At 32.3% G+C, this 27680-nt stretch overlaps 1 protein-coding gene across 2 annotated transcripts in view; it reads right to left on the bottom strand.

Moving 5' to 3' along the window:
* The window catches only part of LOC107371155 (uncharacterized), a 46061-nt gene extending 20298 nt beyond the window's left edge, over window positions 1-25763 (bottom strand). The window contains exons 1-4 of one of the 2 annotated variants that reach the window (XR_003083957.2): window positions 25142-25763; window positions 6377-6726; window positions 5050-5373; window positions 2479-2769 (exon numbers count right to left, since the gene is read on the bottom strand). Coding sequence is in view for 1 of the 2 variants with exons in the window: in XM_025162786.2 (XP_025018554.2) it covers window positions 2479-2769; window positions 5050-5373; window positions 6377-6431 (670 nt within the window). In the remaining variant the exon portion in view is untranslated. The remainder of the gene's footprint in view (window positions 1-2478; window positions 2770-5049; window positions 5374-6376; window positions 6727-25141) is intronic. The other variant, XM_025162786.2, reaches the window with a different exon arrangement.
* Between the last annotated feature and the right edge of the window lie 1917 nt (window positions 25764-27680).

Raw genomic sequence — 27680 nt, 5'->3', positions numbered from 1 at the left:
GAATCAGATTTTGAAAAAATTCAACATTAAAATCAATATTGAATAAGTCTAGACTTGTTATGCAACAATATATAATGTTAATTGTTATTAGATTTAATAAAACTTATTTAATATTACATAATATTATATCATTTGACATTCAATGATGATGGAAAAAAAGAAAGGGAAAAAGAAAGAAGAAAAAAAGCACGGTTAGCGCCAAGGAAAATTGCGCTATACTGTGCTTTTTCTTACTACTCGGGCGTTTTTTTCATTTTACGCCTTCATGCAGACATACATGTAACTCACGAACAATTAGTGCTGCATACCTCAGATTTAAAGTTAGCTTATGCAGATTGAACCAGCATAAATTTGAACACTCATGGTTATTCAAGGTTAATTCTTTCTTTTACCTCTAAATGACATTAGGAGGTTATTTTCTGAAACCGCGGAATTTTTTCTCCGAAATTCTCTTCCTTTACTCACTCTGAATATCATTGTTAATTAAAACAAGTAGCTTCACTCTTTTTCAATTATTTTAACTAGTCTGGTAAATTATTATAATTATTATACCGGTCTTATTTCATCATTTACGCCTGTTTTCACAAACGGTTGCTGCTTCAAACCATGAGCTTACGCAGATTAGAGAACCATAAGCTCGACCCTCAAGGTTGCTGTGTACAATAATCTTACAATTGTAACATTTTCATATACTGGGCGTTCGCTTTCATCCTTGACCATCGTTTGTGCCAATTCTGCAGAAGTTAGATCGCTATAATATTCAGGCTACAAAATTTGTGAAATTGAAGAGCCATAAAGGATCAAGGAAATTCAAGGTCATTCAGTTATTTGACTGAGTTGCATGTTGAAAACACATACCGTTGTGAAAATAAACGAATTTTCACCCGAAAACATGCACTGTCTGAACGGTGCTTAAAGGCTAAATTTTACAAAACACTTAATCAACATAAGACGAGCGTCAGCCGATCTGGATATGTTTAAAATTCAAGAAAATTGCCTTCAAGAGTTAATCGAAGGTCACATGACTGAATGACCTTGAATGGATTAATGATTGCTCAATTTCGGAAATTCTGCTGACTGAATATCTGACTTCGTGGTCAAAAACTATTAGCAAAAACGACCACTAAGGATAAAATGAACGCCCATTATCATAATATTTTATGTAAATTAGTTCTGCTGTTTTAACCTTTTCGGTTTTTCAAATGAAGTTTCCTACCAAAAACAACCGTAAAATAATCGATCTGTGTTGGTTCGATGTTCGGCGAGTAACACTCGGGTAACTTCCCTTGTAATATAAATAGAATTCATAAATGGAGTCTAATCTATGTTCAAACTTCGAAAATGTTCTTACCAAAAACTTGAAATTTGTCAATTCTATGTCTCTGGAAGTCAATCAAGTTAAAACTCTCAATGCAGAGTAAATTTTTGCTCTCATTAAATATCCAACAATATCATGTCATCAAACTAAACAAAATTGTCTTTTTCACAATTCCTCAAAATACGGGTGCAACGCTTCAGCGCACCTCGTCCTAACCCAAATCTTGAGTAAGCTTAGGCTATTTCCAATGCCAACCCATCAGGTTTCGTAATTTTCGTAGAACCTTTTCAGTTTGTTTACAACCTCAAAGGAAAAATTTGCTGTACTCTCTTGTACAAATTGCATGTATAAATTGGATTCATGTTTTAATAATTTTCTCCATTGCTCTGATCACAGATTCAGCTCATTTCAACTCATCTGGTTAATGCTCTTTTCAACAACTTACTTTTCGCATTATTAATTTTTCAACCAAAATTTCCGACTCAATCATTTCCTGATCATTTTTCATTGATCATTCAATTTAATGTCCAGCAAAGTTAAGAAGAGTCAAGAAAAAACAGAAACCTCAATTTTTTGGCTTCTTCACAAAACTAATCATTTCAAATTTCCGGTCTCAATTTTGATTCATAGTTGTCATTATGACCACAACTGATCATGACAACAATGAATCCATCTGAATTGTTCAGAACAAGAAGAGAATTAAGATAAACCAAGAAAAAAAAGCTGCAAGATAAAAGTAAAAGAAAAATAAGTTTCTCTCAATGGCAATTGTTGAAAGATGAAAATGAAAATTCATTATCAAATTTCCGTTCCATCATGAGTCAAAAATGTAAAAGGATAAAAAAAATCTTGATAAACGTCAATTGATTAACAATTAGATCAACAAGAATCAACAGAGTCAAGGCAAACAAGCCAAAGACAGGCAAGTTTTCAAGTGAAAAAAGGAAACAGTTTATCATCAAGTTTAACAGCGTAAAAGGCAATCCAAATGATTATAAATAATAGCTTATTATTAGATTAAGCTGCAATATATTGTCAGCTAATTGAGCCACATAAATTGTTAAAAAAAAGATAAAAGTTAATCGTCTTAAATAATCATGTTCAACTGAAAATTGGGAGAAGAGGAAAAAAAGATTTTGGCATTTCCAACATTTACTTACATTGAACTCGAAGGAAAAAATGATTACTTCGACCTTCTCCAACTGAATTGACAGCAATGCACTGATAGTTACCACGATGTGACCTCTTAACCTTTTGCAGGACAAGAAAGTTGCCCGACACGATGAGCCCATCAGAAAGATTACTAATGACGGACTTATCATTAAAAGTCCAAGTTATCTCAAAAACTGGCGGACTAGCAGTTACATTACATTCCAGGATTACATCGATTCCTTCCCTGATATTTTGCGCATTCAAATTGGCACCAAGGTTTACTGAAACTTTAGGTTTATCTGCATCAATGAAACAATTAAATATTTAGAAACAGAATCGTTAACAAATTCAATTAACGCAAAAATGAAACAGTTGAGTAAAGAGTGGATAAAATGCGTAAAAAACAATCAATAATGTATTCCCATTTGAACAATTAAAGTTCGATTAACACCATCATTAATCAAATGACAATTAATAAGATATCTAATGAGCCATGTTTCAATCGCTCTTCAAGACTCTTCTGAAAAGAGACTCAGGCTTGAATTTGGATTTGAAAGTTTCTTGAATAGTTACATTTTACTTGTTAATTGAATGATGAAAATTGAAAAAAGTTGGGATTAAATGAGTTGAATATTTGTAATCAGAAAATGAAATTTTATACACTTTTTTGTTCTTATATTTCGCTTGTTTCATTACGACTTGAATCGTTTGCTTTTACTATTAATTAAAAATAAGTTTTTTCTATTAATTATATTTCAACAATTGAATTCATTAAAAGTTGAATCGAAACAAGGCAGACTGGGAGTAAATTTGATTCCATAAGACTTTAATCATGGATTGAGCATCTGCTCATCTTTCACTTGGAGAACTGAGTTTCTCATTTTAGTCTGCTTCCAGACAGGTTTCCTTTGAAAGGGTTGATTAGTTTTAATTGACATTTACCATGAAAATGTGTAACCTTTAATTATCGATAAATATTTACTATTCATTGTGTAATAACAAGTTACAACACTTTGGATAGACAATGGAAATGGTGAAAAGGAGAAAAAATATCATCGGTTGTTGCCTAAACAATCAGGTCTGGCTCAAGGAGATTATTAGAGTTACCATCAAGACAGTTTCGCATTTTAATCAATTTTTTGTCTTCAACAAAATTCTGATATGAATATCTAGTGAGATTTAATTTTCAACCGCAACTTTTCAAGTAACCCTGATCCACTAGACGCTCAGCAGTCAACATTGCCTTAAACAGGATTAAACAAGCCTAACATGTAGCCTTGTCAGGGATTGAGTTGCACCTTTGCTTTTAACTTACAGTTTTCAAAGTCTAATCCAATCATCATCTTTCCCTTTCTTTAACAAAAGTTGATTCCAATGCCATTCAAGACTCATCTTCAAAAACCTTTTTGATTGGAAAATAAGGAAATTTCGAGCCTCGAGATTATTCAGATTATTTGTCTTATAATCTCAGATCGATGCTTCAGACTTCAAGAAAGTAACAAGTCCAAAAAAGATTAAGATCAAATGCTGACAACTTTAGTTGGAAAAGCAATCATCATTTAACCGTAATTGCCAACGCAAAAAGTCCATACTGAGTAACGTCCCATTCAAAAATGATAGATTTCATGAGCTATTTATGCAAAGAAGCGATTCTCAATTTGTCTAAAAAACTCAAGAATGACGATTCTTAACGAAAATTCTTCAGAATTCAAGGAAAAACTTGAAATAATAGTTTTTAACTGTTCCTTAAACATTGCAGTTCAATGATAATCTTCAAGTCACTTGTTTTGTTCACTTTGATGAAACAGCCAAGCATGTTGTGATGCTTTGATCAGACCTCAAGCTCTTGCAAGTCAACTTTATGCTATTCACTCGACTACAATGGAGTTAAATCTTTAATTTAATTTAATCGTTTATACTTACGATGTTCAAAGTGACCAAATATCTTTACTGTTTGTTTATTTTGTAACAACAAGCTTGATCAACTTTATACTTCTTTGTTGCCTGGGAAGGTAAACTGTTGGATGTAAAGTGTCAAGGATGCAACTTGAATTGTGTTTGGTTCAATTTCAATTTTATTTTAAATTTTTGTTTTCTCTTCTCATCTGTTCAAGAATTGAATTTTCTGCTTTTATATTTAACTCTAACATTTTAGCTTATTTTTAAACTGTACTGATATTTACATTGACTATTTGACTGTGTCAACAATAAATAAACTTTACTTGAATCAATTTCGGTTTTTTCTCATCATTCCAATATCAATATTAACATTGTACTCTGAAATGTATACAGTTGAAGTGGTGAAAAGTTTAAATTTTACTCGAGAAAACCATTAATATCAATTTGATCTTTACTTTCATTGATCGTAGCAAATGCATGAACCAGTAGGACAAACGATCAGCTTTTTTACTGGATTCACTTAAACATGCAAGGTTAAACTGTTGAACTACAATTTCATTTCAAGTGAAAAGTTCAACTTTTATTCGATTTTGTTAACTGGTCCAACATTCAAATGTTTGATTATTGATTGTTTAGGTGTGAAAAAGGGAGAAGAAAAGAAAAATATTTAATTTACTTACGAACAACTTTAAGTGAAAATAGTGAATTTCGAGTTTTATCATCTCTAAAATCAACTCTGCACCGATATTCGCCTTCATCTTCCATCTTTACAGATTCAATGATAAGGGAAGGCGGTGAGGTTGTCTCATTGAGGTACATCCGGGTATCATTACCGAACCTTTTGGCTTGTAGAAAGGGCACTTCACGAGCATCAAGACTGTAAAAAGGCACTTTGAGTCCATCCTTGTAAAATAACATTAAGCTAACAGTATCGTCACCCCAACCGGAGACGTTACATGAGAAGGCAACGATTCCACCTAAAGTGGCAACATATTGAGATAAAACTAAACCCAGAAACAGTCACATATCAGGATGAATAAAGTCCAGTAAAGCAGTCCAGATAATTGGTAAGATGAAAGTAAAAGTGAAAAAATGAACATTTAATTAGTTATACTAAATAATATTTGAAACTTTATGGCGGTATAACTTGATCATGCTTGCCTCAGAAGCATTGAGCTCCAAATTTTGAGAAAACTCAAGAGTTGAAGATAAAAGCACTCAGCACTCATTTAAGGGCATAAGTTTTGATAACAAAACAATCAATTTCGTTTAATGTGAAAGGATGGACTATCGGCGTTTTTTTGTATTATGTTTTGAGTTCAAATCATCAAAAAGCAATCGAGTGAACTTGAGTCAGTTTGGTAAATGATCTTAACATGAATAATTTAAAAAAGTTCTGATTGAAAAAAAAGTGAATGTCAAAGTGTCTAAATTGTAAATTGAAAAAGAATCGGGAAAAAATAGAAATTTGCAGTTTCTTGTGTCTTCACAACTCAACCTGATAAGTTGAATAAATATGTACAGAATAAAGTTGAATTGGATTGATGATAATTGAATGGTGAATGATTTCCATTTGTTGAGCTGTGAAATATTGCAACCAATTTGCTTGAAACTCATTATCATCTGTATATCAACTTGAATACAATCTTTCATTGCATCTCAATATGACTATAAAAATAGTGATAATATTGTGGTATCTTGAGGGTTGAAGAACGCAAAAAAAGAGCTAACAAAAGACATTGTTGAGATGCTAGTGAAAGTGGAATAGCAAGAATGGTGAAAAGATGAATCTTGGAATTGTATTGAAAAAGAAAGAGTGCAAAAAACTGAGAAGATTCTGAAGATGAGAAAAAAAGTCATCACAGGGAGTGAAAATTGGGAGTAAAAGAAATTGATTGTCAGAGTTTTTTGAGTGCAAAAGAGGGTGAGATGAACAAGCTGATCAAGGAATGAAAAAGAAAGGAAAAGTGGAAAGATGTGAAAAAATGGCTGTTAACTGATACTTACCAATCTTGTATGATATATCATAGCAAAATATCAAGGAGAGAAATCGAAGAATCATTGCCCATGAAAAAAAGGAATCGTTTTGTGTTTCGTTTTCGTCTTCTTTTTCCTTTTCTTTTTCGGCTTTTCTTCCCTTTCCAATTCCACTTTCACTTTCTTCCTTCCTCCTCCTCCTCCTCCTTCACTCTTCCTCTCACCCTTTCACTCACAATTTTCACTCTTTCCTGAGAGCAATATATCAACGTAACTTCACCCACTTTGTTCACCAATTATTTTACGCCTTTTCCTTTTCCAATTTGATGGAACAAGAAAAAGATTGAAATTTTGAAACCAACAGCAAAATAAGGTTCAATCTGTGAGAGTAAACAAAAAAGGGTTAAATTTAATTGAGTAAATAGAGTAAATTTGGCGAGTAAAATGTTTGATTCAACAAATTCAATTTCATTTTTTTCTTTGAAAAAAAAGAAAAGAAAAATTTCTCAAAATTTCCATTTAATTATAAACACAAAACTCGAGTCAAAAGACAACATTTCCTCAAATGTTAGATCAACTTGGAAGCTCAATGAAACAACATTGTCTCATCAACTTTTATTCAAAGCTTAAACTCTTTTTATTAACCCATCGTTCAACTTGATTGAGACAGTTTTTATTACCGTTAAAAGGTTGTCAAAGTTAATTACCAAGTTGCAATTGGAACCACAAAATCAATTGATTGCAATAAAATTGACTCTCAACATTCCCTTTCATCTACAAACACATTTATAGCAGTTGAAATGACCTGCAACATGTTCATATCGAGACTTTCAATGTTATATTTTCCCACTTCTCATCAACATTGGAGATTCAATATCAATCACATTCAGCTTTGTAGAGTTCGTTTTCGAAAGTAAATTTTATTCAAATGAAAAGAGTAAGAAAAACTTGTTTCTACAATAGAAGGATTGCCAACTGGCTTAAAGTAAAACAAAAGTTCCTTTTTAAAGACCTTTGAGTCCTCGTTGTGGAGCGTTAAGGGTTATTCGGATGGATTAGTGAGGTATTCTGGCTGAGATTTACTTTTACTTAAAATGAGTACTTAAAATGAGATCTCAATGTGAGCGCTCTCAATGAGCTCTCATATTGAGCTCTCAGGTTGAGCTTTCAGATTGAGCGCTCATAATGAGCCCTCAGGTTGAGATTTAGCTTAGATTGCTCCATTTGGGATTTAAACGAGAAAAATAAGGCTCGGAACAGTTCATCTCCCCCTACTCATCCAAGTCACGACTCCGTTCGTGATACAGTGAGATGTTCGATATATGAGCAATTTGTTCCTTTCCATTGTTGTCTACATAGGTCAGCGTTTTAGGATTATCTCCATACTTTTTAATTTTCGTAACCAAAAAAGGTCCTTTCATATTTCGCTTCTTTCCATTAATTCCGTATTTAACGAGAATCTTATCTCCTTCTGAGATTTCAAACTTTCCTTGTTTTCTCTTGTCGTTATGCTGCCTAATCTTTACCATTTCATCTTCATTCTTTGGTTTCTCCGGTGCGATATTTTCAAGTCTTAATCCAAAATTTTCATCAGCAGGCAACAATGGGCTTTTGCCATACAGTTTATACCAAGGTGTGCAGCCAATTACTGAATGATAACTTCGGTTAGAATAAGCAGTAGCAGATGCCAATAGCGTCTTCCAATCGACTCCACTGTCTTTGTAGATACCAATAAAAGTTTTAATGTCACGCATTTTTCTTTCAACAAGTCCATTTGCGGCCGGATGATATGGTGCACTATTTCTAAGAGAAATATTTCTCAGTTGAGCCCAGTTCTTCATCTCTTTTGAAGTAAATGCCGTTCCATTGTCTGAGACAATAACTTTAACTTGGTCGATTCTGCTAAATGAATTCAGAAAATTAATTACAGCGAGGGAAGACTCTTTCATAGCCTTACCAACCACGATACGAGTCGCCTCATCAACTAAAAGCAAGAATGATTTGGTACTTTTGTTAAGTTCTGACTTCTTCTCAAGCTCTCCAAAGTCAATGTGGATAGTATGGAAGGGAATTTTTGAATGGTTAGGTAGGAATGGAGGGTCAAATTTGGGTTTGGGTTTTTTCATTTGGCAAAGGTGGCAAGTTTTTATGTATTCAACAATATCTCGTTTCATACCTGGCCAATGGAAACGCATTTTTATCTTGTGATATGTTCGCCAATATCCTCCATGACCTCCAGATAGTCTATCATCATGATATGCCCTCAGAATTTGGGATCTTTCTGAGCCTTCAATCTTTTTAATACCTGAGCACTCATTTTGAGAACTATTTTTGAGATCTCTATTTGAGCTCTCATTTTGAGATCTATTTATGAGATCTCTATTTGAGCTCTCATTTTGAGATCTTGTCCGAATTGATGATAAGTAGGTGGAAAGAAACACATGAGCTGGCTGATCTAGACAAAGTCGTGATAATGCATCGGCATCAGAGTGTAGTCTGCCTGGTCGATGGTCAATTTTAATCTCATAAGACATTAAAAATAATTGCCATCGTGCCAATCTTCCTTTTGGTTCCTTCAAGTCCATGAGATAAGCAAGAGCTGCATGGTCAGTATGAACAACAAAAGGACGACCTTCTAAAAATGACCTAAAATATTTTATGGCTTTGATCACAGCAAGCGCTTCTTTCTCAGTTATTGAATAGTTAACTTCTTGTTTTGAAAATGTATATGATTGGAAACCTATCACTCGCAGCTGTTGATTTTTCGGTTTCTTAATATCTCTTTGATACAGCACTGAGCCAGAACCAAACCCACTCGCATCAGTACATAACTCGAATGGAAGTTCAGAGTCAGGTAGATTGAGTACTGGATTTGAAGTTATCAAAATTTTTAATTTGTCAAAAGATTCTTGGCATTCATTACTCCAAACAAAAGGTGCATCTTTTCTTTTCAGTCTGTCTAAGGGTCTAGCAATGGATGCATAATCTTTAATGAAACTACGGAAATGTCCTGTTAAACCTGTAAACTGTCGAAGGGAGTGTAAATCATGAGGTGGTTTCATGTTACGGACTTTTTCAATAGATTCAGCTTTTGTAGTCTTGGAATTACCATCTATTATTCTACCAAGAAATTTCACAGAGGGTTTGTTAAATTCAGACTTTTCAAGATTAATCACCATTTTTGCTTCATTCAATTTCGATAACACTGAGAGTGTAAGAGCTTTACATTCTTCTTCCGATCTAGCTCCTATGCATATGTCATCTATATATACACATACTTTTCCAGTTTCCAATAGTTCTGATAATAATTTGTTCATATGTCTTTGGAATAGAGATGGACTATTTTTCCAACCAAACGGAAGGCGAGTCCACTCATAGTGTCCAAAAGGAGTGACAAATGCTGTAAACTTTCTAGTTTGAGGAGATAAAGGCAGTTGCCAAAATCCATCTTTAAGATCGATTTTTGAAAAGAACTGACAGCCTCCGAACAAACTAATTATATCATCAATAATTGGAAAAGGGAAAGGGTCTAACTCAGTTTGTTTGTTAACCTCTCGGTAATCAATACAAAATCTGAGATCTCCATTTTCTTTAGGGGCTAAAGTTACTGGTGAAGCAAAATTAGAATTTGAATGAGTAATGATTTTCTTTTCTAGCAATTCTTTTATTTTCTGTCTTGCAAATGATAGTTTATGAGGAGACATTGGGTATGGCTTACGCCGAACAATGGAGTGATCATCTTTTAGTTTGAAGTCAACAAAATTGTTCGAATCAGGTAAGGTCAAAGCACAAAGCCTAGGAAAAGCACGTTTGATTTCTTCTTTGGTCAATACGATTTCTAATAGTTCTCTTTTTGAGATCTCATCTTGAGTGCTCATTCTGAGTGCTCGTTCTGAGGTCTCACTTTGAGAACTCAAATTGAGCACTCGATTTGATCGCTCATTTTCAGAACTTAATAAGGCATCACTTATTGGTTTCTGGCAAAGACTAACACCTAGAAGCTTCAGGTCTGAGTAACCTAAGATAATTGGAAATGGAAGTGAGTCAAGTAGCAAAAAGTTCTAGCTTTGCTAACTTTCCTTTAAATTTAACTTCAAGCTTACAGACTTTATCTACTGTGAAAGTATCTCCATTCATTTGCTTGATGAGCTGCTGTTTTTCTAAAACTGTCCACTTATTCTCACGAACAATATTAGATCTAATAAAGCTTTTATCTGATCCTGAATCTAACACACATGCATAAGATTTTCCTTGTATCTCTATGGAGGTTTTTGGCTCTAAATCACTTGATAGTGCGTTGAATAGGGAATATGCTGGTTTGGGTATGAGCTCTCGATCTGAGCGCTCATTTTGAGTACTGAAATTGAGATCTCTGTTTGAGTTCTCATTTTGGGATCTAATTATGAGATCTCGATTTGAGCTCTCATTTGGAGTGCTCAGCTCGTTGTTAACTTTCTCCATGTTCTCATCTAATGCGATGAATCCATCTGAAGATTTATTATACTTATTACTTTGATTGGGAAGCTTGACTTGGGTTTTACTATTCTGACTGAAAGTATTCTTGCTAATAGTTGAATGAGACTTACTCTGAGTTGGTGGTTTAATGGTTTCCAAGGCATCTCTCAGTTCTTGTTTAGTTGTAAGTTGACGAGTGGATAGTTGATTTTGAATGGTATCAGGTAATCCTAGAAGTACCAATGTAACAAAGTTCAAATCGTCTATCTCAGGAAAGGCCAATTGAATAAGACGTTGCTTGTCATAATAGTAGTCGAATATATCACCACTTCTATATTCCCATTTTAATGCCAAACTAGCACAACTAACACGGTTATGACCGAAGGAACGGAGAAATGAACTTTTCCATAATTCCCAATCTTCACTGACGTTGTCTCTGATCATACTGTTGAACCACTTTAGAGCGTTGCCTTCAAGATTAGACTTGAGACCGTTGATTTTAGCTTTATCTTCACGCCAGTTGTTATGTTCACACATCTTCTCGTAAGTGCACATCCATGTTTTAGCGTCTTCGGTTTTCCCATCAAACTTTGAGATCTCCATACGATGAATCTTTTGGTTTGCTAGAGGTCGAAGTGACTCTTGAAAACACTTAAGAGTATTCGCAAACATCTCTTGTTGAGCTTTAATCATTTCACTCACAGCTTGTAAAACAACTGAATCTTGTGACCCATTAGATGGTGGCACTGAAGTAGCACTCATTGCTTCAATTTCACTTTCATCGGAAAGGACACAACCAAAGTCATTTTTTAAATAAGGAGTAGACTCCTCTGCTGATAATTGCACGACAAGGGTGCGATGACGAGTAAAATTTTCGAGAGCCGACGCTACGGAGGGCTTCGAAAGTAAAACACTATGTGAGCTGGTATCGCGATACTGATTATCGACGATTGTCCATTCATTTTCATCAAACAATTTATACTTTGTAAGATGAATAGATTGATTTTCACTTTTCTCAAAATAGAAACGAAACTTGTTGGCCATCCTGTCGACTGCGCCAAGATTGTAGAGTTCGTTTTCGAAAGTAAATTTTATTCAAATGAAAAGAGTAAGAAAAACTTGTTTCTACAATAGAAGGATTGCCAACTGGCTTAAAGTAAAACAAAAGTTCCTTTTTAAAGACCTTTGAGTCCTCGTTGTGGAGCGTTAAGGGTTATTCGGATGGATTAGTGAGGTATTCTGGCTGAGATTTACTTTTACTTAAAATGAGTACTTAAAATGAGATCTCAATGTGAGCGCTCTCAATGAGCTCTCATATTGAGCTCTCAGGTTGAGCTTTCAGATTGAGCGCTCATAATGAGCCCTCAGGTTGAGATTTAGCTTAGATTGCTCCATTTGGGATTTAAACGAGAAAAATAAGGCTCGGAACAGTTCAAGCTTCACCATGAATCATGAATATTTTCAAATGAAATTTTGCAAAATTTTTGGGCCAAATTTTGTTCCATGAAAAAGAAGAAATTTAATCAACTCTAAATAATGATTCTTTTCAAATTGTCTTTCGTTTTATTGGTGACAATTTATGGGAATGCCTTTTATTGCTGCCAGTTTAATTAAAACAATTTGTTTATCAACAGACAATTTAAACACATTTGACTCTTTTATGTCGTCGGTTGATTGTTTTTGGTGAACACTTGGTAAACCAACAAATGAACAGGATTTAACAATGAGACAACAATTAACTTTTATAGAGATAATTTTCACTCCAATTCACTGATAATGTAATAAGGAAATATTTTTGGCAATAGTTTTGGTTTCAACATTGGAATCAATAAGCTTATTAGGTTAACATCTTGATAACCAACAGAACATCTCAATCCTTTACTTTCACTTGAATCCTTCTGAGAATTGAGGAAATGAAACAGATTCTGGTCTCTCTACTTTTTTCCCCTTTTCTTCTCTTATCATGAATTCTTATAAACATTGATGATTTTCTCATTATCAATTCTCGTAACAACCTTTAAAAACAACTTCTCAACTCTTTATGCATGTAACCCTTTACCTCTCTTGTTTCCTTCCATGGATCCAGCAAATAATCAATTGCAAATCTGTTAGAAGTCTTTAATAATGAATTGATAAAGAATCTCATGGAAGCAGAAAAAAAACTTCAATGGAAACTTTGTATCAAAAGTTTACCATCAAATCTACATCAATCTGCAAGTTTTCAATGATCTCGATCTTTTTTGCTTCTCTTCATAAATAAAGATTTTAAACAATTTTCTCATTTCACTTTCTAGTCAAACGATGAACCAACTTCAACATGGACTAAGGCAGGAAATGCGTTTCAGACGAAATGAAGTTGCATGATGAGCATTTTATCTCAGATGTTCTGACGAAAGTTCAATCGACTTTTAAAGACAGCAACAGAAATGCTTTTTTGTATATTCTGAGTGAACCTTCGGGTTAGAAACACATGGCACTTTCTGATGTAAAAATATCTGAGTTTAACCTTGTCATAAGTCAATGTACATTTGATGAAAAATGAGTTTAATAAAAATTATTTTACCATTCATTTCATTTTTTAGTTGACAGTTTGAATGAATTTCTGAAAGTAAAACAAGTTTGGAATTGTCATGAAATGAAATTTCAATTTTCTTTCACAATTTAATTCCATTTACTTTGGTCAAAGAATATTAATTTATACTGGAAAATGCTGTTTATTAAATTATCATAACATTTTGATTCCCTTTTCATGGTAAGATTAGATTGTTGAATAAATTAAGATTAATTAATGTTAATCAACACTGTTTCAAAACAATAAGCTTCAAGACGAAACAGCGTAAAGAGTTGAATGCAAATTCAACGTTAGTTTGTTCATTATATCATAATTAATAGAAGCTGATTGTAATCAGTTTGACTGGGAAAAGTTTCAAACTCAATGTTAGTCTTTTTAAGCAAAGCTTACAATTGAAAGGTTAAATTTAATTTCATTACGTTTAACCCTTTTTTCACATTCACATTTTTCGTCTTTCAATGAAAAGGGAAAAATGTTTCACTATTCTGGTTATTATCTGGAGGTTCAATGGGAATACAATTTGAAACAGTTTTTCTTCAGCTCGAAACATTGTAACAAACTTGAACAATCGTCACTTTGAAAGTTACTTGAGAGGAAAAGATAAAAATAAATGGTCAACATCCATTGATCGACTTTTAATGATCAATCTTTCAATCGTTGAGAGTCTCAAACAAGTATTAATAAGCCAAGATCAAACACTTTCTTCAGTCAAACTTTTCTCATTTTACTTCAACTTTTCAGTCTTTTTTTACATTGAAAAAGACTGAAGAGACGAAAGAAAAGTTGAGTTAAATCCAGAGGAAAAGAGGAAAATCATTCCAATTTATTCAGATAATCTTCGATGTGATCTTCGATTTGGGAAAAGTCGAAGAAATGATAATATCTTGGAGTAGCATTTTGTTTTACTAGATTTTGATAGAAACCAAAATCGGTGAATTAATCATGTTCTTGGGATATGCGATTATCTGTGAAACAGTATTAGAGAAACAGTAACAAACAGAAAATTTCATTATTGCAAAATGATAACTGAATCTGAGATTTAGAGCGAAAAATGCTGTTGATACTTGGAAAAATCGCGCAATTATTTCCAAATTTGTTCCTTCAAGTCAACTTATTGCATTTGATTCCAATTGATTCTACCTTTCGATTTTGAGTAAACTTTGATGCTTAAACTCATGAAGAGATTAAAATGAAGACTCAAAAGCTATTCTAACTAATGCTCGAATAGCAAAAAATAATTGACAGACAAATCTATGTGAGATCGACTTGTGTCAGTCTGAAAGCTTTTCACTTTGCAATGTTCAATGACCAATTTCAGATCAAATATATGTTTTAATTATGGATAAACTGTGAACGGTAAACATTATGGATCGATTTAAAATTACGAGAGTTTTATTTGACATAAAAGACTACAGCACTTAAGGTTAACAGAAACAAAAACACATGAAGTGGGCAAATTGGATAATTGAAGAGAAAAGTGAAAAATCGGCATTAAACCAATACTTTTATTTCTCTGTTTAATGTATCTTTTTAAGAAATCAATGAACCAGAGAAGGAATGAAACGGATTTAGTAACTTTGAAAACTTTTCAAATTTAATTTCATCTAAAGACAAGCGAGCTACACATTTAACGATATAACTTCAGTCTTTAGTTGAAGAGAATTGTCAAAAAGAATCAGATTAATGCAAGATTTCACTAAATGTAGATCATTCCAGCTTTATGCTGCAAAACTCGAGATACAATCTGAAAGTCAAACATCAGATCAAAGATTTTGGCATTTTCTGCATAATGAAAACCAATCCAGAAGACAATATCGAAGATTGATTCGGAGTCAAACAGCATGCAAGTTAGAACCGAATTTTCATGTGTTCAGTTCAAGCAATCAGATCATTTGATGGATCATTGAATGAATGATCTTGAAATGAAGAAAAGCACAATTTAGCGGTTGATGGGAAAAAGTTAACCAAACCTGTTAATATTATCTTGATAATTTGGTGAAATAAGTTATTATCATGAAACATTATTTGGAGTAAATATTTCATTTGAGTTATTTTTACTAGCTTTTACTAATTACATGCCATTGTAGACCATTTTATTGAAAAAGCAACAAAAAAAGCTTTTCATTTGAACATTGAATTATTCACTTGAACATTATTTATTCATCCCATTACAATTGAATATTGTATTTTGCCAAGAATCTTATTTTTGTGGAAAATATTTTTTACTTGGTTTTTTTCTGTGTGTTTCCACATTCTTTTTTCCTCTTCCCTTACCATTCTTCAAACAATGTTTCCCATTTAATCAACAATAAATCAATCAATCATTGGTTTATTATTCTTTTATTCAACCACCATCTATAAAGACCTTAATCTTGCAAGAATAACGTTTCTTTCTCTTCATCATGCCTTTCATCTTGTTCATCCTCTTTTGCTGTTCAATTTTGTACTCTTGTTTAGATCATCTTTATTGTGTACTTTTTGTCGATACAAACATTCTCATGTGTTTAATGATGAGCCTGATCAAGTGAGAACTCATTTCATCTCATGTTTCATGGTAGCAAACAATCTTATCTCTTGTAAGCCTCTATTGTTTTCCTCTGGTTCCAACATTGCAGGACGAGAATCAACTACTTTTCATTGTCACAAAATAATAAGCATTTACGTTGATTAATTATCTTTTAAATTCACTATCAATTGAAAACATTGAGAAGTTCAACGATATAAAAACGAGAATCAACTTTGTTCCAAGTCGAGTTTGATTGAAATCACGAATGAATGTTTCGTTGTGTTTATTGCTTGCGTTTGAATGACTCTTTGGTTTTGACGATGGATTCAATTTTATCATTCAACTCGATTCAATGTCTCAATGATTAACCTGCAACTGACCAGTGCATCAACAACTGAATAATCATCATTTGAATGACTGTTGATTGAGCTTGTGAAAATGGTAAACACTGAAAGCAGATTAAGTGAGCAAGAAAAAGGTTGAACAATTGATGGCTATGAATTGTATTCCCAAGGAACTAATGAACAGTGAATATTGAGTTCTATTAGATTAAATAATAATGATGATAATAATAAAGGCTCATTTTTTATCCCAAAGTGAATATTAGCTGTAAAAATAAGCATCATCATGATTGTCAAGGAAAATATAAACAGTGCAAAACGATTTGTCTGGAAACATTGTTTTCATTCAAACTTTTGTAACCAGAAATGATGACAGAAAAGTTGCAAAGAAACAAAAATCCATTTCTCTTCAACCATTTTTCCTCTTTTCAAGTCGACTCGACTTCAAACGAACCTATTAAATACAAAGAAATAACGATTTATTGCTGCTTATTTTAGCTCAATGCTTTACCCAAACTACAAACTTTACTTTCAAATGGTTGACGGGTTTTCCACAGATGAAGTCGGTTTATTTAGTTTTTGGGCTCAATTCAGAGGATGATCATCTCGATATCCAGATATTGCAAATCGAATTGACTATTTCTCAAAAATGAAATTCACTCGAGTGTTAGCCACCGATTTTCATCAACCTTTACACAAACTCTGGCAATTCGTCGCTCAATTTTTAAATCCATTGGTTCGCAATTATCAACAAATAATAGCTTCGATACATCATTTTTAATACAAAGTGATTTCGAGATGAAACTTTATTTTCATCATATTCGTAGCTTCTTTACGGCAAATATTAATATATCTTCTTATGAAGACTTGAGTCTGCCTAATAAACTGTTTATTTATGCATTTGACACAAAGTTTAGCCCATTAACAATTTGATCCACATCGGGTTACTTCAATGTTATCATTTAGACAGCATATTGGGCTCAAAACAACTGCACTAATAGCGAAAGGGATCCTTTTGTACGTTAACTTGAAGTTCATTTAATAGGTTTGTTAATTGATTTTGTTGCACAAATTGAGAGTTGATCATTAGATTAATTTACAATAAACTGAAGCAACTCTGAACACTTTATTAGATAACACTAAAAGCATCTTTAATGAGTAAACTTTGTTTCAATTTCAACCAACATATTTCCAATTAACCTGCTCCAAGCGCAGTTCAATTGATTAAACCATCAAATTATAACCATCAAGACTGTTCTAAACCGATCAAACAATTTTCTTAACATTGAAAAAGCTGTTCACTTTTGAAACTTCACATCAACTTGAACCCGGTTATTAAAGCAAAATTTAAGCGCCTTTTCCTGCTAAACCTTCATTTCTCAAATGGCGTCCTTCAACAGACAATAAATTGCTGCAAAATAAATCCAACAAGACAAATTTGATCAACAATTCAAAAAAGCTGCTCAAATTACGCCCATCAAAAACAAAGCATTCACTCCCAGTTGATTGTTGTTACAGATAAGCAACCCTAAAGGAAACAAAAACAAATGAACAAAATGATGAAATGAGCCAAAAAAGAGCTTTTGAAACAAGAAAAGGACCCAAATTTTCCATTATAATAATACGCTATCAATTCTAATGTGAGATTCATATTATAATTTTCTTTATCCTTTTTTACTCCATCATCTTCATATGCATATTATTAACACTTTAAGTCGCACTTTTTTCCCTCAAAAAACTTATTATCATACAATTAGACAGGTGACAGAGGAAGAGAGAGAAAAAAAGAAACGTTGAAAAAGGACAAAAAAACACACGAATAAAGAAGAGACTGTAATATCAATTTAATAAGAAACTATTCCAACACTCCTGGCATTCTCATCATTAGCATAAAGACTGGGAGTGATAATATTTCATCTCATGATTATAACTGCAAGCCATTTGCTTGTTTCATCTATCATCATGAATCTTTGCGGTTAAAGTCTTTAAACTAATGTGCAATTTGTGCAGATCCAAAGCCCAGCTACCAATGTCTAACCTTATCCTTAGCCTGTCCTCTGACTCTAGCATGAGAACGAGACAAAGTCGAAACATTAACCCTTCAGTACTTTCTTAATGGTTATTTTATTATTTGTTGCTTCACTCGGATTACTTGTTTGCAATAGTTAATGTTATCCTCTTAAAATGCATTATTGTTATTAGTTTTAAATGGAAAAGCAAAAGTGATGAGTAAAAAAGTACAATTAAATTTGGTTTCGAACTTTTTTTCTCTCATTTTTACTTTTTTTGCTCCTCTAATTCGCATGTTATTATAAATGTAAACTGAAATGTTTCCACTTGTTTGGATCAATTCTTTTTTCTCTGTTTTTCTTTTCGTTCTGAGACTTTCTTGTTTTGTTTCTTGTGTGTTTACAGTTAGTTTTTTTTGTTTGAAATGATTGAGTTTCCCGAAAGATTCAATTCGGGATAAGAAAAGGTTTCAAGTAAATAAAATTATTTGAATAAACAGAAGAGATGAATGAAACTTTAAAGAGGATAAAAGAGGAAAAACGAAGAGAACAATTAGATTAAAAATATTCTCATGAGGACATTGTTTCGTATCCAATTTCGTTGCCATTTCTGTTTTCATTTCCTTTCCTTTACTCGTTAAAACTATCAATTATAATTCAGGAATGAAAGATTATCTTGGAGTGAGAAAAATTTTGATTTCATTTCGGATCAAGTTTAACTCTCGACTCAGGGTTGTGGTTAAGGTTTTGATTGCTGTTGCTAAGACTAATGAACTAATTAGCCCAGTTAATCAGTGTTAATTTTCTTGAGATTGATGGTTCATTCAAAATGAAGAAAAGATTCAAGTGAAATTCAATAAATCTCAATCTTTTACTAACACTAAACAATGGTATCTTTCAATGCTGATTTCAAGAGATTATCGATTTATTTATGTGCAAATTGTACGGCAAAACCTTTTCATCTTTCAGTACTTCAGTAGTACTTCAGAACATATTTTCATATAAGAATGGATCGTTTACCTGTATGAGACAGTCTGAGCCTTTTCAAACTAGATCAGACTCGAAGGTGTGAAAGCCAAGCAAAAATTGTTCACTTTTTAAGAAAAATCAATTTCAAGTTAAAATTTGACTTACTCACTAACTCTCAAAATAAATATGAACAGTTCCAACTTCATTCAGACCTTTTCTTGTTTCAAATCCCTTCACATAAAATGATTACTTTAAGTACACAAACCAAGTATTTAAAATGAGTGCTTTTGAAACTTCTCTACATTTCACTCTTTAACCTCAATAAGCACACACCGTACGAGGACCTGAGACAAGAATGAGGACTCTATGAGTCTAAAAAAGCCAGACTGACCAGTTGATTTAGCAGAACGTGTTTTTGATCATAACACCCTCAGTCTGCTATTAACTCTTGTAGACCTGAGCTTCTGTCTACTTTCAATTTATTTCTTTCATAGAAATAAACTCTTGCTAGACCGCGAAATGTAATCAGTAATTTAGTTAACAAAATGAATGCACTTAAAGATCTGACACAAATAATTCATATTTTTATTGCTTAAATTCATCATAATTTGAAATGAAAATACTTTTACAGGAATCGAGGAATTAAAGTGGAAACAGTTTTGTACAGTTCAGATGCAAACGTAACTTCACAGTTTTACAATTATACTTTAAATCTACCATAAAATTTGTTCTCATGGTTTTCAAGTTCGAGATTCAGTTGAGATGTTTGTAGCAATGAACTTTTCAAATATTAATTTTGTCAAAAATCTTGTAATTCACATGTTCATTAGACTTCATCAGCATCAATCTTTTACACCATTTCATTGAATTTTTCATCTCATGAATGAAAGAGATCAGATTTCGAAGCTCATAATGATCTAGTATTTTCTGGTTATCAGTTTCACAAGAATACTTTAGATTATTCAAATTATTGAGAGCAAACATGAAAGGAGAGAAAAATTATGCGAAATTTTCACACAAATTCTTCTGTAAACAAATTTTCTAATTCAATGTTTACAAATTGTTCATCACTTTATGAATCAACATGGAACGATAATTAACTCTTGCTATCAAATTTCAATTCTAAACATTTGTCTCTTATCGGTTGTCGCTTCAATCGATTGCTTAGCAAGTTAGAATGAAAAAAATGAGATACTCATTGATATTGGATTGAAACAAAACTTTCCGAGTATTTTGTTCATTTCCTTGGTAACCAGACAGTTTTCTTCAAAATTGAAACAGCAAAGAGATCTAAATGAACTGAACGAAAGTATAACATGAAATAGAAAACGAAAAAGAATCAAAATTGTTGACAGAAATTTCATTTCATTTGTTTCTGTGTACTTTTCAACTACGAATAGACATTAACAAGTAAACCTTTTCCTTTGTTTAATCAACAACAAAAGTGAAACAAAATGGTACAAAAACTGTGCAAATAAGTAAAATATCACTTTTCCATCAACATAATGAGATGAAATTGCTCCAAATTAATATCAAGAAACATTATTAAATGAAAAATTAGAGTCAAATTACTTGCAACATTAAATTCTAATGAATCTTAATTGAATGTTGTCATCATTTAAACATCTGTAATTATGTTTGCTTTCAGTCTTCATCTAGTCTAACGATTTTCAAATGACAACATTTATTCAAAGTTCAAAAGTCTAATGAATTTAATCTATTCGTTCATTTAGGCACGTTTGAGAGGAGAAAAGTAAACTTGGAAAGTTTCGTGTCTCTGTATTGAAAAATCTTTACAATGTTCGATAGCTAAATCTTCAGTCCAAACTATCAAAATTCAAGGTTTGAAACTCGATCAATATGTAAATTATCAAAGAATGAAAAATGGACAAAATTTCTCAAAATTCTTGTAAGTTGAGTTCTTTGAGTTCTCAGTGAATTCAATGAATAGTTCTTTGAACGCTATTCAACTCTTCATTCCAAAAGAAATGAATTGCATTCCAAATGCAAAGAGAGCTGAGCTTTGAGTGACTTTGAAGCCCAATTTTTTCTCTAAATAATTCATAATTCATCAGAATAAATTGGAGATAAAAAATGTGCTTCATAGCGATCTGAGCATTTAGCGTCACGTTTTGAATTTTTTTAGTTGTATTGCTGAGCATTTCCCTGGTTACTGTTTTGGATTTATTCAATTCACTTTTATTCCGTGGATTCACGGGATAAAAGCTCTCCCTTTACCCATCATAGCCTTATAAGTTGTCGAGTGGGTTGTGGTCAGGAGAGTTTGATGACCAAGCAAAATAGGATCGTTGGTAATTTGTTTTGGTCTAAACTCGATGAACAGTCACATGACTATAATTGATTCGGGCTCCAGCCTTTCTTACTGAAAATTTTGGGTTTATTGCAATATTGCGTTCAATTGTAAAGGAATGCTGAAACAAAATCTGATTTCAAGTTGATTTCAATAAGATTGAGACTTTTCGCAGCTGAACATTCTCTATCTAATGCTACTCTTCCCAGTCAAATTGGTTCTAGACCCCTCGCGCGGTTACTTTGCAAGAAAAGATGGAGACGATTATCAAAAGTTTTCTGTTCATTATGTTTGGTGTTTTATGGCAGAAATCACAGAAATCGTGAAAAGAGAAATCTTATAACGAAAAAGGGCCAGTAACAGTTGCAGAATTGTCTGATTATAAAATGTCCCGAATTGGAAATTCCTGATCAACTAAACGGAAAATCATGATCTGCTTATAAAGGTTGATTAATCGATTAAAAGTCATTGGAGTGATCTTGTTTGATCCGTAAAGAGATAAAAAAGTTTCATGTTTTCAACTGTAATGTTAGTAAAGTCATTGCCAGTTGAAACATTACTTGAAATTAATGTTGAAACAAGAGAAACTCGACTGAATCATAATCATGATTGACCTTTATCATAATGATACACCAATTGACAACTTGAATGACCTTTTTCACTCGAATCTCTATCAGAATATATAAATTTTGTTTCACATTTTTTTTCTTTGCTTTTCCAATCATTTCGACTTTACCAAGTATCATTACAACACTGTTAACCTGATCATTAAACGTCAATGTTTTCCAGTGTTTTACTCGTAAATTGATGTAAGAAGTGAAAAGGCAGAGAAGAGCAAAGTTGAAGGCAAACCAAGTTTAGTTCATTTGATTGTTCAAATACAATTTATTAACAACTTTTCCACTTATTCATTTTCATCCTGCAACTTTTCACCCTCTTCTCTACATTACATTTTTCCTTCCCAGTAAAGTTTAGAATGAAATAAATTATCTTGAATATCAAATAATCATTACATTTTTACCATCAAAAGACAATGAATTTGATGATCAACTTTTGTTTTTTGTCTGTTTCAGGCAACAAAACTAACATCTTAATTCACCATTAACCCAACCAAATAACCATTTACTTTGCTCCATCATTAGATCATCTTTTCCTCTTCATTCATACTCATCATCGTCGTCATCATTTGTAACCTCAATTAATATCTTTCATTTCATTGACATTAGTTCAGTTCCCTATAACTTTGCAAATTTTATTCACCAAAATCAAGATTAACATGTTTACAAGTGATCATCACACAGACATTAAGCTACATTTAGTCTACAGTGCTATCCAAATAAGAATGACTTCAAACACGAATAACCTCGCAAACAGAAAGGTTATCCCATTGGAAACAGAGTCTAGAAGATTGGGACTACAATACGCTTTCTCGTCACGATCATTCAAGATCACTCTGTTATTGATCTCCGAACGACACTTTTTCAAAAAACGAATTTTTCTCACTGAATGACGTTCCTCAATAATCGTTGCTATTCAAAATCTAAATGAAACTTTTGACTTAAGTGACTTTGAAAAACACTATCATAGTGGAAAAGGTTTAGAAAATGAACTTCAAATGCTGATCAAAGGCCAGATAAAAGAGTAACTTTGAATGACCAAACACTTATCAGAGTAAAAGTCAAATTAGCTTTTCTCGATTCTAAAGTTCTAATCCTTCAGGCTGTCAATCATCCAGTTAACATCTAAATACCCTGTATTCTGGAGTAATTGGATAACTCGAATATGAATATTGATCATTTCCAATTTGGTTTCATTTCCATTGAAATTGAATGAATATGAGTGAGAAAAGGTTAAGCATGAAAAATGACTCCTACGCTTTGCTTGTTAACAAGTTTGTTTTGTCACATTATTTAATCAACAAATCAACAACATTGTGATCATTATTGAATTATGAATAAATTATATCACGATGATTGAGTAGTAGAGAAAAGAATCAATCATTTTTCAATGGACAGAAGATTGAACAGTTGAAATTAAATTAATTGTGAAAACAATTCAAGGTTGACTGTATTTGTCAAAATCATTGACTTTTGACATTCAACTTGACAGATGAAAGGTTTGGCCAATTGAGTGAAACATTGAAGCTGAATCAGCAATAAAATTTCACAGCCAAAAGGTTGACCTTAGCAGAAATGCAAAGGCATAAAGAATCATCAATCTAAATCTTGTTTGCTACTTTCATCCAAAAAGTGAACACACATTTAAATGTTGGCGAAACAATGGCAAAGTGCGAAATTTTTTTCATTTCTGTTCAATTCTTTTTCCTGAAAATTCCATTGGCAGTAAAATCGTTGCAAACATTCACATGAAAATTCTCATAATGCTGATGAACAATGAAAAGAAATATATTTTTCTTTCCTATTTATTTTATCCTTTTGTTTTTCATCACAAGCACATGAAACAGCATGATGCATATTCATTGAACTTCACCATTAACTGTACATTGCCTCAGCTTTTCATCAGTTTTCCTCTTGCAATAGAAATGTTTATATATGGAAAAGGCTGAAAGAACTACTTTTTTAACCGTCGATCATGAATGTTATCCGTAAATGGATCTATAGTTTTTGTTGATTTCACTGAAAAGTATATATAAATATCAATGAATCTCCCATGAGAAGATGATGAGTTTTAGATAAGATAAAAGTGAAACTAACATAAATGTATGAGCAAAATAATAACACATCAAGTAAGGTCAAATTGAACTTGCTTGTTAATATTTCAAGTAAGAAGGAAAAAAACACTTAAAGAAGGCAAATGATGATAAACATGTTGAAGTTAACAGAAAATGTTGATTTGGTCGATGATGAGAAGCAAGACAAAACGTTGATGATGTTGATAGTTTTGATCATTATCATCATTTTGGCTTTGGTCTTCTTCCGCTTGCTTGTCAAACAAATCTGTCCATTTGAACTTGAAAGGCTCTCTGGACGTAAAGAAGATGATTTTGATGAGCAACAAAAAAGGGAGAGAAGACAGACAGAGAGAGAGATAGAAAAAAGTAGTAAAGCTCTTTTCTTTTTTTCCCATTTTCTTCATTCTGAAAAATTCTCATGGGATAACAAGGAAAAGGATCAAAACTTGACTTGTGTTCAGACCAGGTTTACAGTCAGATCATCATCAGGTCCATCAATGATGATGCTGCAAGAGTTTTGATTTTGACAAAAAATGATATTAACTGAAATTTTTTACCAATCAATATATTGAAACATTCAACTGATTTAATGTGGAAAAATTTACAGGCAAAGGTTACGATTCACTTTGGTTCAAAGTTCAACTTCATTCAATTGACTTAAAGGTAAAGTTTACTCGCATTGACGTACAAGACTGACTGACTCGAGTCTACTTGATGCAGCACAGTCAACTGTTACTGCACTGGCTTGAGTAAACAGTTGGCTTTGTACGTAATAATGAAATTCAAATTTTTCACTAAACTCTATTTTACTTTTTGTTGCTGGATTTTTCATGATGACATTTGGGATTCAAATTATTCCCTCACTCTCTGAAAGTTTGAAATTGAAATCATTTAATCAAATATTGTGAAAGAAAAGATTTCTTTTTTACATTCAAATTACCTTGAGCTTTTTCTTGATCAAGTTGATGGCAATTGAAGTGAATAAACTGATATCCGATTAACACTTTATTGATGAAAGATGCAAGTTTGAAATTCACATTTGCAATTGCTGGAAATCAATTTATCTCGGAATGATGATTAAAAATTGCTTGTTCACCTTTAACAATTTTTACGAACAAAAAAATATTTCGATTGGATGGAATTGTAAATCACTAGAATTGGTTCACAATTGAATTTCTCAATGGTAAGTGACAATTAAATGGTAAATTATTCTGATTAACTTTTAGTTTTTGATCATTGGAAAACTTTAATCAAGTCAACATTGTCAGTAAATTCATTTGCTGGTCCATTTTGAGCTGATAAACACAAACACTGGGAGTGTAAAGTTATTTTTGAAGAGAACACAGTTTTTGGTTTTCCAATTTATTAAGCAAATTTGTGATGATATTGATAACGAAAATGATGATAATGATGTTGAATAGTTTGCTGATGTGTTTGCTATTTTGTTTCCAATTCACCCTCCCTTTGGTACAAAAGTGATAATAATGTTATGTTACCTTGAGAAAACTTGGAGCTGCAAATGAACACTGAGGAAACTGTTGGAATGAACAGAAGAGAAGCAAAAAAAGATGTGAGAAAGCAAAAAATTGAACAGAATTCTGTTAGGCTCAATATTCTCACTCCCTGTTATCCCAAGGATAGATAATGTAGAATAACAATGGAACACGCATGACTCTGTATCATTTTGCCTTCTTCATCTTCTCGTTGAGTTCCTTCTCACTGATTATTTTAAATTATATTATCTTTACTCGTATCTCAGCATTTAACATTAGCATTATTATTATGATATTTATTTTTCTTCCTTCCCTGTTTACTCCAAGAGTGATAGTTTTTTTCTGTCAATTCTGGGACTGCACTCAAAAACAAATCAGAGTTCAATCAACTCAACTCAGTTAACGTGATTGATAAAAAGAGTACCAGAATATTTTAAACCATAACGAATTCAGAGTTCGAAATTATTGAAATTCTTCGGCATGAAATGGCTTACGAAATTTGTTATTAATGTATTGATATGAATGAATAAGAAGCAGGCTATTTTGCAAGGCTGAATGTAAGCGACTTGTGACAACGCCATCTATTCAGAAAAGAATGTAATTTCAGAAAATGACCTTCAAATGCCAATAAAGATCACATAGCAGAGTGACCTTGAATAAGCTTGACACGCATACCGAATGATTGACCTCTGATTCCCGAATCGATTTGAGTTAATTTAAGTTGGAAAGTTATTCGCAGTTAACATCTTTTCTTATAATATTGAACTTAAGGATTTAGCAGTCATTGAACTTATTTCCAGTGCTATAAAAATGAGTAAACCAGAGATTTCGCTATCTTGAATCACGATCTGAAGAATTTTATTCATGGATAAAGATCAGACTTTCAGTTGATTATTTTCATCTATTATAATATTTTTACTGGTTTGTGCTGATTAAATTTCGGGGAAATTTGCAGGGAATTCTGGGAGTTCTCAGAATAACAAGTTAACATGAAGTAAAATTTCAACAGATTTTTTCACTCAAGAAAATTTTAATCTGATTAATTGAACAAAATTATGCTGCTCAAGTATTTAAACTTATATGGCAGCAAAAGGAAAATTATTATTCTAAATAATATTGTTTCCTTCCCAGCTAATATTATCGTATAAAAGGTACATTGCTTCATTCAGGTTTTGATAAGTTATTGTTAAACCATATTCTGACTCATTCCCTGTTAAGTGGATAAAAGATAACAGAATATTCTTATTTATTCATTGGATAAAAAGAAAATAGCAATTTCAAGTATTCCAAATCAAAGGTAATAAATCCTTGTTCTCATTATGCAATTATCATTATTATTACATTTATCATATTATTGCAAGTAAAAGTTGGATCAAAAGATATAAAATATCTTAAAGATAAAATCCCAGCAATGATAAGAAGAAGAAGAAACTAATAAAGCTTAATATGTTATCTTATCAAAAGTGTATGAATATGTGACATTTATGATTGTTTAAGTGTCTAAAAGGACATTATTTATTGACAATAACCTATTCTTATCAAAATAATTTCACCTGTCCTTTTGAGTTCAACTATTAAACATTTTCATCTTCCTTTCCTTTCCTTTATCTTCCCTTGATCAACATTTTTGATAACATTCAAAGTGTTATCAGATTTGCATGAATATTTCTCGTTCAATGTTCTCTTTGTTATCCCAAGCTTTATTGATATTTTGTATGCAATTGTATTTGAATCCATTTAAATTGCTCATGAAACTGTGTTTTATTGAGTTTTCATTGTAAAACTGGACAAAAAAGTACAAGAAAGTATGAAATATGAATCCATCATTCAAATGTAACTTTTTGTGCAACTGTGCAATTGATCATGAAAACATTCACAGTCAATGATGTTTTTTCAGCGCAAAAAATTTACAATGATGTCAATGATTCAATGGTTTAGGTGCAAGAGATGAAAAGTGCATAAAGGGACAAATGAAATTCAATATCA

Source organism: Tetranychus urticae, chromosome 2 (assembly GCF_039701765.1).
Source record: "Tetranychus urticae isolate SD_2017Ah chromosome 2, NJAU_TeUrti_SD_1.0, whole genome shotgun sequence".
NCBI lineage: Eukaryota > Metazoa > Arthropoda > Arachnida > Trombidiformes > Tetranychidae > Tetranychus > Tetranychus urticae.
Note: the sequence above shows the minus strand (reverse complement) of the source record. Positions and strands in the feature narration are given on the sequence as shown.